The sequence below is a fragment of the Myotis lucifugus genome, unplaced genomic scaffold (assembly GCF_000147115.1).
Source record: "Myotis lucifugus unplaced genomic scaffold, Myoluc2.0 scaffold_265, whole genome shotgun sequence".
Classification (NCBI taxonomy): Eukaryota; Metazoa; Chordata; class Mammalia; order Chiroptera; family Vespertilionidae; genus Myotis; species Myotis lucifugus.
In genome coordinates, this window is record NW_005871313.1 from 37780 (window position 1) to 54306 (window position 16527).

The following is a 16527-nucleotide window of genomic DNA, read 5'->3' on the forward strand; positions in this document are numbered from 1 at the left end:
GCCTTCTCACCGCAGATCCAGGCTCTTTCCCTCTGTTATACCGTTGCCTGCCTCTCCAGTGGCAGAGTTAAAACACCATCAAACAGGCTATTCATGGAAGTGGGAATAGGTGTGTGTGGGGGTAATCTGCTTCTAAATCATGTCACATTTTCCCCACCCTTGTTGCCAGACATGACAGCGAGGCAGGTTAACCACCAGTACTAAAGGTTATCCTATTTCCAAAAACAGATACTACCCCCAAACACTTTGATTTGATGGCAAAATACTTTAATTTCTCATAAAGCCACTTCCCCCACCCCGTGGACTTGACATGGAAAAGAATCTGCATGCGTGTGTCCTGGCTGAGCAGGAGGATGACATGTGCATGTACATATATGCATATACATACAGGTTTATTTCATTGATCCGATCTACACTTCTGGGGGCTGCTTGAAGCATCTTATCAAAAGGAAACACATTGTAAGCAGGAGGTAAAAAAAGCTTTTCAGACCCAACCCACATCCAACAGATCGGTCAGTACTGGATACACAGATTTGGTTCCAAAGCTGAAATAGACCGTCTCACGAAATTCAGTTATTTTATAGTATGCCATAAAAAAGAGGGACACATGTCTATGGACAACTTAAATATTAACTCAACAGGCTACCTGGTGATATAAATAGGAAAAAAAAAGTGGTCACGAACTAGGAGTGAGAAACTATGACATCAGCCTCTCTTGGACTGCAAAGGATGTTAAAAAACCTATCCTAGAATCTAAAACAGGAAAAGAAGTCAAATATTCCACTCCATATAGACCCCATCTGGCCCACATCATCCCCCCAAGGAGTATACCCCCAACACATGAGGTTTACTAACCACCTGCTACAGATGTTACTACATCACTAATTAACAATGATCACAGAAAATGTGTCATACCAGAGGTTTTGTTATACACAAAGCCTTAGTGGCTGTGGAATCTTCCCCCAAGAGCTGTGGTCAGAAGGTAAAGTGACAACGTCCACACCACTGTTCCAAGAAACCACAGCTAAGACACGGGAGCAGTGGAGGGCTGGTTCGTGCAGTGAGCTCTCGCTGGCGTGCTCCACACTCCAGTCAGAAGGGCTGGGATGTGGGGAACAGTCCCAGCCAGGTGCTGCCGCCATCTATTCCTGGGCCTCCTTGCGGGTCAACTTGTAGATCTCGGTGGGTCCGTCCACGTGGGTGATAGTGGTGGTGAGCTGGAGTTCTTCCCCATTGTGGACCCTCAGATCACCTGAAACAGGGGTTTGGGGGTGAGACGTGTTGGAGGAGGAAGGAGAAGAAAGCTGGTTCATCTCTGTAACCACCGCCCTTTCACATTCTGAGCTGACAGCGAAAACCTGGGCACGAACACCAGGGCTCACGCCCAACCTTTTCACTCAAACTTGGCAGTAATTTCATCCACTTTTGTCTCCCAGAGAAGAGAGATGAATGAGAGATGAGTCAGCTTACTGCTTATGTAATTTGTAGTCATTACTAACATTAATGAGAGCTTACTTGGTGCCTGACGCTATTCTCAGTGCTTTATCCTTGATCGTATTTATCCTCACAAGAGCCCTCGAGGCTGATCATGCCAGCGTCACAGATGAGGAAACTGGGGTGGAGGGAAGGTGACTGCCCCAGGTGACGGAACAGACACACAGCAGGGCCAGGAGCTGGGCCGAGGAAGGAAGGCTGTGCTGTGGCCTAAGCCTCCCTGCGATGGGAAGGCAGGCACACACACCCGTGTTGTGAATAATTGACAAAGTGGCTATGCCATGTGAAGGCAAACAAGACCTGCCTATTACCAACCGATTGGGCAGGGTACTACGTATAGTACTTTTAAGAACAATTAGGAGTTTTCTTCTCAAGGAAAAAGGACGAGAAATACACTGAATTTTCTGCTACCCCCAGGATTCTGTACACAACACCATTGTTTTGGTCACCCCACACAGTGGCCCCGCAGGGTGCTTGGTCAAAGCTAGTTCTTAATTTGCATATCTGGGAGAGCCATCAAAAGTTCAAAGCCAGTTTCAGACTCTGCATGTCTGAAAGTCCTCAGCATTTCAAAGAGTCCTGACCACCCCAGGAAACCGCTTAGCACCTCCAAGTGTTTACCCAAGGAATCCCTTTCATTGAAGACTTCTTAGAAATAGATGCCAGGGTGCAATTTCTTCAGGTTTTGAACCAAAGATGGGAATTCTTTAAGCTTAAAATGTGATTCCAGTTAGCAGGCCCTAGAAAATGTATCTGATCCTACAGAACATTTGAAGAAACAGCCAAAATTACTTGGGCTTCTTTATTTCACAAGTACCTATATTACAGGATGTGCCTGACACTGTGCTAAACACTTTACAAATATCAATACACTTAATCTTCGTTCCAGTCCTTTGACAGGGGTGCTGTTGTCATCATTCCCATTCTGCTGATGAAGGAACTGAGGCACAGACAGGCTAAGCACCTTGCCCAAGGCCCGAGTTGATACATAGAGATTCAAGGGGGAGCTATGAGACTCCAGCATCCAAGTGCTCAACCTTTAGGCTATGCTGACACTGTAAATATTCAAGTTTCCAACAGCCAGTGAGACTGCCAGCAAAGCATAAATTCACATGCAATGTGTTACAGTCAGAAATACATATACACAGTAATTTGGATAGATGGTTCAGGACGTTCATTTTGCTCTTTTGTGTCTGATGAAAGAGAATTTATAGCACCAAGTATCAGTGCACTGACAGTAAGGAGAGCTGTTACCTATGAGCATTTACCATATGCACCAGTAGGGGCTTACTGTGTTTCCTTATAAGATGTGAAGACACTGCGGCTCAGGTAGGCAATTAATTTCTCTATGGGATGCAGCTTGCTCCCAGCAGAGCTAGGATGAGGACCCGGATCTACGCACCTCTGGCTAGTGGATCTCTGATTCACCTGTGGTTGTACTGTACCTCAAAGGCCAACTCTTTCCCTGCAGGGAATGGATGTGGGAAGGTGGCGGTAACATGGCAGGAGTGGGGATCCCTCCATTTGTCTCCAAATTCCAGGGACCCCCACTCCTGCCAAGGTCTCACTCCATCTGTTCTTCTCCCTCTCTTGGCTTCTGCGGCACCATCACAAACACACTCGAAGACTCTTCCCTTTCAAGACCAAAAAAACCCTTCAAAAAATGTGATGTGTTTCTTACTGAGGGAGGAGAGGGAAGAATAAAAGGAAAAAGAATAAATGATGGAAGGAAGAGAATTCTTCGGTTTGCAATATGTCTCTTTCTCTGGTTATGATGTCAGTTCATCTCCGCTAATTAATAAGACAAAGGCTTCTTTCTTTCTAACCTCTGTGAAATGAGGCTGATCTCTGGCACAGGATTTCATCTCAAAGGACTACTGATGGGCCCATATTTTTGGTATCATGGCCAGAGGTAGCTGCTGCTTAATGCTAACTGCCTGACATGCATACTACGGACCCAGAAACCTACATAAATGGAACTATAATGACATCATGGTAAGCACAGCTTTTAAAGACAGGCAGCTTTTTTTAAGTGACAATTATTTGTGTATCTGTGACTTCTTTAGTAAAAAGAAGAATAATTCTAAGATTGTTTCACAGAATCTGGAAGAGATCAGTGGTCTTCTAATATTAATAAGGGCCACCTAATTCTTTCCTCACAACCACTAAGACAAATTAACACCCCATTACCCAAACATGGGGGCCAGGGAGGTCACACAACACGAGCTCCTGTTCATTTCTTGAGAGCCAGGATTCCAATCTATCTGTGTCCACCTCCAAAGCTTTGGTTGTTTCTGTAACATTATTGACTTCATTCTTTTCTGTGGGATTTTTTCCTCATCCCTCACTGACTTCCTTCCATTCACCCTCAAAGCTAAGTTATCAAATGATAACTCCCTAGAAGTCCCTGGTCACAGCAGGATGAGAAAATCAAGGTGAGTACAGTATTTGTAAAGCAAAATTATTTCCATGCACATGACTGTTGTTTACTCTCAGATTACGTCCTTCCTATATGTTGCATGTTAATAAAATAGTGGATGGTAGGTCTCAATATTCTTTTTTCTTTTCTAAAGAATGTGAACATGCAGCACAGGATCTGGTATAGTAAGTGCTCATTACAACAACCACTAAGATTTGTCTGGTACAGGCCAGTCTAGCTCCTCCCTGTTCTACTCCGCATGGCTAGGCCCACAGTAAACAGGTATGCCGTGGGATGACTCTGCTGTTGTGATTCCTCTGGGGGGATGAGGCATAGTAGTCTTGGTGGGACAGGGTTCAGAGTCCTGGGTCCAGCCATCTCTCAATCCCTTTCAATCGTCAAACATAGCCTATACCAGGCTCGGGGTGTGGTATTTCCTACCCACCTCCAGACACTCAACTCCAGGCAACTGCAAGGAGGGGACACAATAAAATCTAGAAGTTTTGAGTGAAATCCTAGTGTTGTGGGCTTACTTGTATTTCATACCCCATAATCATTTGTTGAAGCCCTAATTCTCCAGTACCACAGAATGTGATTGTATTTGGAGATAGGTTCTTTAAGGAGGTAATTACGTTAATGTGAGGCATTGGGATGGGCCCTAATCCAATATGACCAGTGTCTTTATAGGAAAAGAAGATTAGGATAGAGGCACACACAGAGGGAAGACCATGCGAAGACACAGGGAGAAGACCTATAAGCCAAGAGAAGCCCTGGAAGAAACAACCCTGCCGATAACTTGATCTTGAACGTCTAGCCTCCAGAACCATGAGAAAATAAATAGATTTATGTTATTTAAGCCACCTAGGCTGCTATTTGTTATAGCAGCCCAGCCCAACTGATACCTTTAGGAAGCAGAAAGGTCCTCTCAAGCAGGTGACTGAGTACCTTCTATCATAGTGGGGTGCTAGTCATTTTAAGACTCAGAAAATGTGATTTTAGGTGCCTGGGTAAGGAAAGATCAGGCCACTGGTAGGCAGGAGAGGCAGGAGCAGAAAGTGCCTGACTACAAATAGCAGAGCAGGAGGAGTGAGGCTGGCGAAGCTGGAGAGGCTGGTGATGGCCTGCCTGTCACCTCTTTCCCATCGTCACTAGGGAGTGGGAAAAGGCTGTTGAGGCCCATGTCAGAGTCTGAGTCCCGCCCTGGTGGGAAGACCAATTCCATCTAGACATCAAGGAGAAGCCGGGCTGGCCAGGGTGAGTCATCTAACAGGCAACCAGAGGAAAGACCTCAATAAAAGGCAGCCACTGTCGAAGCCTCATGACTCAAACCAAACATTTACTGAGGCAATGAAAGCCAAAGCCACCTTCCCTGTGAACCCAGCAGCATGAGACCTTAGAGGCTTCTGGAAGTAAAACGGCCACAGCGGGGTAGCCAACCACCAGGACATGGGACCTGGCCGCTGCCGTGGTTCCGGCAGCCTGAGGGTGTCAGACAGAAGACATTCAGTGTGAGTAGACACAGAAAGAAACCAGTGGGCAACTAGAGTGTCTCCTGGTCCCTTCATCATCATCCAGTCAGGAATCCCGTTTCTCCTTTTTTTAAAAGCCTTCTGACAAGAATTCTCTAGATGAAAGAATACAAAAATGAAAGTGGTCATTAAGAATTGTCGGACTTCTTAAGCAGCACCAGCCTTTTCCCCACATGAATTGGTTGCAGGGAGTTGGGATGGTTGGCTGTGTGTACAGGGCCTTCATATCGTATCCCTGGGAGACCGTGCCCTCACTCCAAGCTAAGGGCTGACAAGCATCAGCTGAAATCTGTTTCTGCCTAGGAAGATATCCATAGTGACTCACAGATTGGTATGGGAACAGGAAAAAAGAACGATTTTAATGAAAAGGCAGCAAGAGCAGAGCAGAAAACGTGAGTGGTCCTTGCAAGAACGAGGTCTAAAATACCTTTGTTAAAGTAAAAAAAAAATACATGCATATTTATGTGTACATGTACACACATAAAATGATGATATAAACATATCCATGCACACAGGCGGGCACACATATGCAAAACCATGCATGACTTACCACTGCACTGCGGTAAGTCAACCAACATGAAGGAAGTCAGAGCTCCACGTGCCTGCAGCACCAACCAGCCACTGAAGACACGAGAACGTGCTGGCTGGGCGCTGTCCTGCGCACCCTGTGTTTCAGGAGGCAGCTGTGGAAGTCTTGTCTCCCATCCCAAATGTCTAGCTCTCTGGGAACAAGGACTGTCTGTGGGCTTTACATCACACCACCTTATCTCACCTAGCACAGTGCTGATACTGAGGTGCTCAGTGGTTCATTTCTAAGGGCCACTGGACCCAAGCAATAAAAGGCAAACAAATATATGAGAGAAAATGCTCTTTGGAAACTGACCCTCGCTCGCACCTGCTGTCCACTTTGTTCCTCTGTCCATTCCCTGACCAAAAGGGAGAAGCAAACGTCTATGCTCTCTGCTCCCACTTCCTCTTGTCACTTCTTGGCATCCTTCTCCATCTCCCAAACAAAACAGCCCTTCTCCAAGGTTCTTTCTTTGGCAGAGGTCTATCTTTTTCCAGAGGCCTATCCAGGATCCACCTCATGCAGGCAAGAAGCATGGCACACCTGTGATTCATTCTCCACAGCAAGAGAGAGCTGAAGTTTTGGCTCTGGACCATAAAAGCAAGGGGTAGGGAGAGCAGTCCAAGCCAATTTAAAAATAAAAACTTTCCAAGAGAAAGGAAAAGGAGCATGAATAAGCTGGGGTGGGAGGGAGAAGAAATGTCATCCAGAGAATTTAAAACTACAGTATATCACCCTCAGTGTTCATTTTCTAGGTTTCCATGTAACATTCCAAACCAGCTCTTTCAAAGGAGCTCCAAAATCTTGGCAAAGACACCATAATTCCTAGGCTACAGTGTGTGGCTTGGCGGAAGATGAAGAGATGAAAAGTGAAAGGAGCAGAGAAGAAAAATGATCAGAGAACCCAACATGGAGAGCCCCTTCCAACGCTCAGCTCACAGCACCATGCGGGACAAGGGTGCCACCAGCTGCCAGGGGAACAGACACAGCACCATGCGGGACAGGATGCCACCAGCTGCCAGGGGCTCAGTCACAGCACCATGAGGGACAAGGGTGCCACCAGCTGCCAGGGGCACAGTCACAGCGCCATGAGGGACAAGGGTGCCACCAGCTGTCAGGGGCACAGACACAGCACCATGCAGGACAAGGGTACCACCAGCTGCCCAGGGCTCAAGGGCTGCCCTGAAGTCACAGTTGACCATATCACCACCGCAGACCTGCTAAATGGTATCTCTTTTGTGTTTATGATCAGACAGGGTCCCAAAGGGTCTGCCCACTAAACTGCTTGGAGGATGTTTCTCAACCGGGGGCCCTAATACATTAGAGGCAGGACAGTTCTTCACTCAAGGAACTGCTTCGCTCAATGCAGTGTCATACCTATAACCTGGTCACTAAATGCCAGTGGCATGTCCCAGACAATCTAAAACAACCATGAGCATTTCCAAATACCACTTGGTAAAAGATTCAGGGGAGGTGACCTCCTCTTGAGAACTAGCTTTTTTCATTTTTTAAAATTGATTTGAGAGAGAGAGAGAGAGAGAGAGAATAAGAGAGAAATATCGATTTGTTGCTCCACTAATCTGTGCATTCATTGGTTGGTTCTTGTATGTGCCCTGAGCAGAGATCGGACCCACAACCTTGGCGTATCAGGATGACACTCTAACCAACTGAGCTACTCGGCCAGGGCCGAGAACTAGCTTTTGAGCTTTCTGTGAAATTGCAGTTCAAGCTGTCTTCAACAACAACAAACATATGATGAGAAAAAGATCAAGTGCTATTCTCAACTGCAAGGCTGCAAGCCCAGGAGGGCAGCCATGGTGCAGGGAAAGAAGTCCTACTGGGAGCTGCCTAACACCTGGCTGCAATTCAACCATCTGGCCCTGCAGGTGGCAGGCAGCCATGCTGTCTCTGCAGGGGTGGCTCCAGCTCTGGCCTCCCGCGTGCCTGAGAGTGCCAGAGCTGGGCAAAGTCTCACCGGTGTTTGGAGACCCCTTACCTGTGACAGAATCACGCCCTGGGCTGCGACTTTATGACAGGAGGTGCTCCTCTGCCCCTTCCTTGCTATCAGGAAGAAAGAAAACCATAGAATTTCATGGTTCCATGAGACTCCGGGAAATCACTTACAATCGGGAGAAGTGATGCACAGGGGAGTGAAGCAGTTTGCCAACAGCCATAGAGCAAAAACAACCAGCATGGTGTGTGTGCATGAAGCACAGGTCAGCACTCCATAATTCCTACCCATTCGAATGAGCGTCCCCACATCCTGGGAAGTCCAGCCATTGCTTTTATGTGGAATTTCCCCGGAAGGCAGGAGGCTCCATCTTTTGGATTCCTGCTTAATATTCTCAAGTCAAGAACAGGCCCATGTGCTTTGTGCCAAAGTCCAACGGGATGTCCATGAAATGAAATCAGATTCTTGTTCACAAGCCCAGAATGCCTTCCTGCGGGCGCTGTGGAGGCCCCCTGTTGGAGAGGCTGCATGCTTCCACAGGCCATGCGTAGAGTAAAACAGAGTTGGTCGCAGTGGAAAGGAAGCTGCGGGAAGTGAATGCTGCCTAGCTCCCAAGCTTTCTAGAGAGGAAGTCAATCAAACCCAGAGTTGGGCAGCTGGGCAGGTAAGTCGAAAGGTACTGGTGAACCAAATAGAACCAGAGGCATGGATTCATGGCACAGACTTGATGAATGTCAAAGGGGAGGGGTGTGGGAGGGTCTGGGTAAAAGAAGGGGAAGAGATTAGCCAAAGAACATATATGCATATCCCATGGACACAGACAACAGTGCGGTGAAGACTAGGAGAGGGGGTGGGCGGGAGCTGGGTGGAGGTGGGCAAAGAGGAGGGAAATGGGGGACATCTGTAATAGTGACAACAATAATTTTTTTTAAAGTCTTTATTCTTGCCCAGGACCCACAGCCAAAGGTAAACCTGGTACTGAGTGTGACATGAAGTCGAGGACCCGGAAATAAGGCAGGCCTGAGGTCTAGGATGCTCTTGCACAGAGTGGCGGGTGTAGTGCGGAGACAGATGCTGGTTGAGACCATTCCTCTACCGCTGACCCTCAGCACAGAGGCCTCCCCTCCTCACCCCATTTCTCATGTCACCATCCACCTCTTTTAACCCCACTTTCAAGATCGCTCATCTGTGAAATATGAAAGCTAATTCAGAACTCTTATTTCTAAAGCATTAATTCACTCGACATTTTCAAAGCACCTTAACCAGTCCTCGCCCTTAAGGAGTCAGTGTTCCAACAGGAGTGAGAAGGGCCAGGCGAGCTCATGCATAGCTGCACAGTGAGTGTCGTGTGAGAAGCGTAACCTTGTTCCCCAGGCCTCTTCCCTAGGACGCCGGTTCCAGAAGATACACTGCCTAGAATTAGGGTTCCAGGACCAAATGATGTAATCACTTGGGGAAATGCTGTTACCCTCCACCCATTTTAAATGACTTACAGTACATATTAATGTGCTAAAGGCATTAAGATGTCTTTTAGTAAAAACCCCATTGATGCTGATTAAAAACCCAATGATTATCAAACATATTTGACTATTAACATCCCACAGCGACAATATTCTACTGAATCTAATTTGCTGAACTCCAACTGGTGTGATCAAGAAAAGGTTTCAAGAAGGAAGATGCATTTTGAATAAGCCTAAGAGATAGGTAGGGTTTTGTTACGCCCAGATGAAGGCAGGATATAAATCTATTCATTCACCACACACTCACTGAGCACTTCCTATGAGCAAGGCCAACCCCTGGTGCCATGGTGGACAGGCAGACCTTGAACCCTGGTCTCTGCTCTGGGGCAGAGTAGAGGGTACTGGTTCTGATTTGAGGAAGAGCTTCTTATATTTGGGGAATAGCAAGTACGTGGCTTGGGTAAAGCAAGTCGGAAAAAGATGAAAGAATAAGGGTGGAATGAAACAATAAATCAAGAATCCCAAGAAAAAATGAGCTATCAGGACAGATGTGTACCAGGCCACGAATTCCAAGTTAACAGCTCTGCCACAGACAGTAATATTCATTTGTTTCTGCCGTGGCTGGTTGAGAAACCTCAGGCAAGCCCTTCCCTTCTATGGGCCCCAGTTTTCTCATCTATAAAAGACCAGACTGGCTAAGTTCTCTAAGGCTCTTGCAGCATCAACATCAGAGACAGCAACACCAGCACTTAAGGAGAAACAGGCTGTGGGGTCTGGTGAATAGCTATTAGTTTGGATACATGTCAACAGCCTTGCAGAAAAAGTGAGCAGGAGAAAAATGAAGCCAGCTCCCTCTTCAACGCCCAGGGCCCAGTCCCACTCCACCAGATATCTTAGGATCACGCTTCTCATGCCAGAAGAGTGAATGTGGTATACTTTTCAACAGTCAATTTTGCAAAAAATAAATAAAAATAAAAAATTGAGGAAAGCAAATTTAATTTTTGTACTAACACTGGGACATGTTTTAGACTAGAATATAATATTCCCAATGTATTTTCAAGGTATTTTTGAAAATGAGAACTTAAAGAAGCATTTGCCTTGTGCTGGCTTTTTGTCTTATGGTTCTGCAGTCCTTAGGGTGCTCACTCTCACTCAGAGGAGGGAAAGTTTGGGAAACCCAGAGCCTTTGCTAGCCTTAAGTCTTGTGGAGACAGAAGCCTACTTATCCTAAATAAAATTACACTAAAGAGTCTGGCACTCACCATTAGACTGGTCATCCCCGTAGTTCTTATGGGATGGTGCATACAGGAACATCAAAGCAAAGACGTACAGATTCCACATCCCATAGATGCCTGTGAAAAAGGCACTGTTCACCTGGACTGTGACACCACCCCACTTCCAATGGCCTTCGGTCACCTGTGGAGAGAAGACAGTGACACGGAATTAGAGCCGAGAAGAAACACAACACCAACACGGGAACCAACCAACCAACACAAAAACCAAGTCTCTTCTACACGTGGGAAAAGTGTAGGGCGATGTAGGACTCCAGTTTTTTATCTGAATCACACTCTGAACAGATTAATTAAGGGCTTACTATAGGTGTCAGGCACAAAGTCTGCTTGTCGTTTGGCTGCACACCAGAATCACCTGGGAAGTGTCTCTTCCTAAAACAGCAGCACACCATTATCCCTCATTTAAAGAAACTATGATTGAGCCTAACCCTTATCCACAAGTACAACTCCTCCTCTGGTATGTTTTCCCAGCTCACTGTAAACTGACCACAGACAGAGGCCAGCTCTGGTTCGTTTACTGCCATATCTTCAGTCCCTGATGTGCCTTGGGGCTCAGAGAAGGCAAGTGAATCCTCAGAGGGAGTTTTCCCTAGAGGGGCGGTGAGGGGAAGCACCGCAGAGATCTGGATCCAAATCCAGCCTCCACCACGTACTCTGTTTAATGTAAGAGAAGTAAAGGCTAAGACTCTGGACTTTAGTTTCCATCAGTGCAAAAGAAGATCTTGCAGGGTTATTGAGGAGAATTAAGTAAAAATATTTCTAGAAATTTCCTGGCATGCAGTAAACACTCAATAAATCTTTTTTATATCCTGTCTCTCTTTGTAGGTCACTCACAAAAGTAATTATGAGCTTTCATGTGCTTTACAATCCTGCAAGAATGTTTTGAGGCTGCTTTTGTCTATGTTAATGACTTGGTAATTGTTGTAAGAGCTGTCTGATGACATATGTGTTATAGGAAGAATTGTCAACAGAACTGTTGAGGTGAATGGCTGGTGATTTGTGAGATCAATGAAATGATTTTGACCGCTTCTGCCTGCCACAGGAAATCTTACATGGGAGTAAAAGAAAGTATTGGACATATATTCCTGTGATAGTTTAATGAGGCGAGGTTATATAAGCTATCCCTAAGGAGCCCCTTCTTCTAAGAGCTAAAGTGTAAGAGGGCAAGCCATATCTAACTACTAATGACTAACAAACAGGTTGATTCCACCTCCTGTTTTTGAAGCCGTGGGTCTATATTCCTTTGGTGCCCTCTTTATAACCCATAATCCACTAGGGCAGTGGTCGGCAAACAGTGGCTTGGCAAACTGTGGCTCACTAGCCACATGTGGCTCTTTGGCCCCTTCAGTGTGGCTCTTCCACAAAATACCGACTTCTGCTCATGGGCCACGAAGTTTCAATCGCACTGTACGTGTGCGCCCGCACGTGGTATTTTGTGGAAGAGCCACACTGAAGGGGCCAAAGAGCCGCATGTGGCCCGTGAGCCGCGGTTTGCCGACCACGGCACTAGGGCCCCAGGCATAGCGCAGCTGTAATGACAGGTATTTCTTCCTGTAACCAGATTAAGTGATTACAGACTTTACCAGTTTTAATTTGACATTGGCGATACATAATTTTTTTCATTTCTGTGAGTCATAAACAAACCACCACCATGAACTTTTATTTATTTGGGGGAAATAATTCATTTTATATGACGTGCTCAGGAAGGTTTTGGCCAAAGAAGGATTTCTTAACCATTACTGATTTTGGAGCAATGCACCAACATTCAAGCTATTTAGGGCTTACTTTGTAGAAAGGTCTCCAAATGTCACTTTTTCTTATTTTTAAGTACAGAATAGCCTAACTTTATAAGAGTCACAGTACTTAGAGATACTTAAGATAATTTTTTAATGGAAGGGGAGGGGAAGCCTTAAGATAGTTTCCGGAACCATGTAGCAGATACCACATGTACCTGCTGTCCTTGCAAAGGGAGCTCCTCTCTATGCGATTAAGGAGGGGCGGCTAGGCTGGGAGAAGTACAGGTAAAACAGGGTCAAACACTTCTTATCCTCTTCTACTCTATTAAGATAGGGGACCTGTCAGAGAGCCTACTTCCTGTGACATAAGCTAGAAATACTCAGGATTGACAATTCTGCTGAAGTTGATTCTTGCTGAGGTTGGCATGATGGATTTAAAAAAAATACCCACTTGTGTGCCTGGTACACAATGGTGCTCAACAGACAGATGTTTGTTGAAGGAATATGGGCAAAAGGATAGGGATGTGTAGAAACATGGGAAGGGGGATAGAAACAGTCAAGCTTAGGAAATATCTGACTGAAGAGTCAGCAGAAAATACCGAAGTCCTTCACAAATCCCAATAATTGCACTTAAAAGTAAGAGGTCAATAGGTAATAAGTGTTATTTCATTGAAACATTTATGCCTATTGCATCCTTTTAGGTCAATTAAAAAAATAGTTAATAGGTATTAGCAAAGCTAAGATTTTAAAAAATAATAGCAAGGATAAGAATAGTTAACATTTATTTAATGCTAGTGGTTTGTCAGGAAGTATGCTAAGGATTTTACATGGAAGGTATTTGTTTCAATAACAAATCTATGAAATAGGTGGTTAAAATTTCTATTCAACACCTGGGTAAACTGTGACACAGAATGTCTTGCCTAAAACGGCTCAGCCAGAAAGTCCTGGCTCTGACTCCAAAAGAAGATCTACTTAGCCATTATACAACACAAGAGTAGGAATATTATCTTAAACAGGGGTGGGTCTCTTAAGCTAAATTATGAGGCAACTATTGTATAAGGTCAAATTTCTTTTGAAAACTCACTTAATTGGCCATGATGCACACTGGTTAATTAGTATATGTACACTCAGGTGTGTTTATTCAAATCTGTACAGTAAAACATATGCACTATATATCCTAGATATAATGCATGGCATATAATAAATTGGATGTATATGCAAAATACAATTTTATAGCAGAACCACTCAAATGACATGCTCATACTCGGAGGGGCCCACAGCCCACTCGGAGGAGCTGAGGAAATAGCATTTTCATGCGCAACTCTCACGTTTGCTTCAAGACACATGCACGTCAAGATAGAGTTGCAGAATTACCCATACTACTTAATTTGTAATCTCTAAATGTGTTATTTCCTGCTGAGGGCAAAGAATTGAATTTGCATAAATAAATTGTATACAGTGTCACTCTGCTGTTGGGGACTCAATTGTGTTTTCCCCTCTCCTCCCTCAATTATTCATGCCTGAGCCATCCTGGGCTCTGAGCACATTCCCACCACCATGCACCACAGTCAGCAGCCTCCACAGAGCAGCCTTGTAAATCCAAAAATCTCATTAATGCCAACGCAGAGAGGTGACAGTCACCCCGCTTTAACTTTCGGGGAGAAAAATCAGGTAGCCCCAACAAAAAAACAAAAAGAGAAAATCATCTCCCCTCTGTATACCTCCTCTTTCTAAAGGTTCCTGCTTTTCCTGATTTAACATTTGAACAATTTACTTTTGTGTGAAACCACCCAATTATACTCCTGGAGCCAAGTGAAGGTCAAATCCTTTTACACCCAGTAGTCTTGACAACCGGCATTCCACTTCACAATAAGATTTCCAAATCCCAGACGCAGGCTCTCTTACTGGAAACATTTCCTCTGCAAGTAGCAGAATGAAGTGATCACACAAACAAAAGAAGAAGAGCTGGGGACAGGCTCTCTGGGAGTTTGCTGCTCATGGCTTGACCTGCGTGTCAGGCACCTGGGGGTTCCCTTAGTGAAGGTTGGTGACCTACTCCCCTGCATTGCACTTCTGTTCCCGACTGCTCGTCACCCCTAAATGGAACGCCTCTTTCTTTTCCAGAGGGAAGGGGCTAACATACCACACTGTGATGTGCCATCTCTCGGTTGCTAGGACTGAGGCCATTAAAATGGCAGGCGTTAAAAGGCTGCACCTCAGTGCCCAGCTACAAAGCCTCAAGGTCACTGCATTCCACAGCTTCCGTCGGCCTTTCATTCCTGGCCTCCAGCTTCAATGTCCTGGCGAGAACCCCTCGCATTATATTTCAGGGGCTTAAATGCAAGCTCTCCCAGCAAGCCCGAGTGTATAATGGAAGTTTTAATACATTCCTTTTACCTAAGGCTGGGATCTATTTCAAAAAGTTACCCAGTAGATTTTCTTTCAGGTGAGCTCATTGCTGAAACATTCCAACATGACATTAAAAAATAAATCCTCTGATCACTATATTAATACAGTACCTGGGACACTGAGAGTTATGCCTGAAAACGTCTTAAATCTATAAATAAACCTTTATAAAAAAGCCACCCAGCAGGAGGAATGTGAGCAGCTAAGGGAATCCAAAAGACCTCATTGCTACCCCCTTAGAGTTCAAATCCACTCTGGACCGACTGTCACAGCAGATATAAAAAGCCACCCACAGGCTGGAGCTGTGTTAGAAAATACTGGGGCGATGGAATATTAATCTTTTTCTTAAGAGAGAAGCCACAGACTCTGCTCCTTGGAAGACTGACCTCCTTTGCTCTAAAAAGGTGCAGTCATTAAACATGTACAAGGTTAAATTCGGACAACATATAACCGCCTTAAACATCAGCCCAATGTCCCTTCTTGACTTCAGGGAGCAGGGACTCTGCAGAGACAAGAGAGGAAGGGGGAAGGGGCTGTGGGAGACTGACTGCAGCTTTCTAAAGCGGCAGGAGCACGTGTTAGAACCAAATGTGCCCGTCCTGGGAGCATATCTTGGTACTGCCTTCTATTTCTCAGCTCATCTTACGTGAGGTTCCGGATCTCCAAGCGGTGCACGCTGCTCTCTCAGGCTGGCAGAACTGGCTGTATTAACAAGCACATGACCAAGGCACTGCAGGGCTGCAAAGCATTTTGGTCACACGAGGGACTCAGCCAAGGGATACGTCGGGCCTCCCACACAACTTGTTTGAGCCTCAGTTAGGTGAATAAAAAACTCATTCAGAATTTGAAATATTTTTACTGCATCTGGAGTGGAGAATGAAGTTTCCAAGGTTTTATAAACAAACAGTCTGATACAAGCACAGCACTGTTGTAGGTCACAGCAGATGTGGTGAACAGATCTTATGAAGATATATATGTATATATTCGTTATTTCCTCCCACATTCACTTCAGCCTTCAGGAGCAACACTAACACTGCCCACTGGGCATGGCCAACAGAACTCTAGGGACTCCTAACTTGGTGTCCTTAATGGAATTCAAAGGGTATGTGAACTGAAATGAGAAAAATATGTTATCTTTGTTTTCACCAGTCTCTAATTGAAAGTTACTGTTTCTTTCAATTATGACTAGAGAAAACAAACCCCCATAATAGAAGCACTGCCTATAATTTTGTTACCAATAGAAATCACATTTTCATATCAATTACACTTATAGTTATGTATAGTTGCACATATATATCATCTATCTGATTCCCTTTGAAAATCAAAGCGTTTTAGTTTACTCATTTAAAAACATTCAAAGAAGAGATCCATAGCTTTCACCAGCATACCCATGGGGTTCATGGCACAAAAAGTTAGGAGCCCCTGTACTGGAAGGAAACTTGCTAGCAGAACGGGGCAAGTCTTGCCCTAAGGCTCTGTGAGCATGCCTAACATTTTCAATTTTGGCCAAATACAGGGATGGCAGAGGACCTGGTAAAAAAAAAATAGTCAAAAGGTCTGGGTTCTGGTCCCTAACTTAGTCTAGGTCCTTTAGCACAACATTCACACTTTTTGCTATTCATAAGGCACACCTGCATGCTCACAACACCTGCATTTTGCAAACATTAGTTCA

General features: G+C 45.1%; 1 protein-coding gene across 3 annotated transcripts in view; it reads right to left on the reverse strand.

Annotated features, from left to right (window-relative positions):
- Positions 1 to 250: 250 nt before the first annotated feature.
- Positions 251 to 16527, reverse strand: part of WLS (wntless Wnt ligand secretion mediator) — a 102168-nt gene continuing 85891 nt past the window's right edge. Inside the window, exons 11-13 of one of the 3 annotated variants that reach the window (XM_006099225.3) lie at positions 10684 to 10837; positions 8007 to 8071; positions 1104 to 1252 (exon numbers count right to left, since the gene is read on the reverse strand). In XM_006099225.3, coding sequence (XP_006099287.1) covers positions 1244 to 1252; positions 8007 to 8071; positions 10684 to 10837 — 228 coding nt within the window. In that variant the 3' untranslated portion in view covers positions 1104 to 1243. Of the gene's footprint in view, positions 1253 to 8006; positions 8072 to 9003; positions 9148 to 10683; positions 10838 to 16527 lie in introns of those variants that run through there. The other 2 variants (XM_006099224.3, XM_014464754.2) reach the window with 2 other exon arrangements.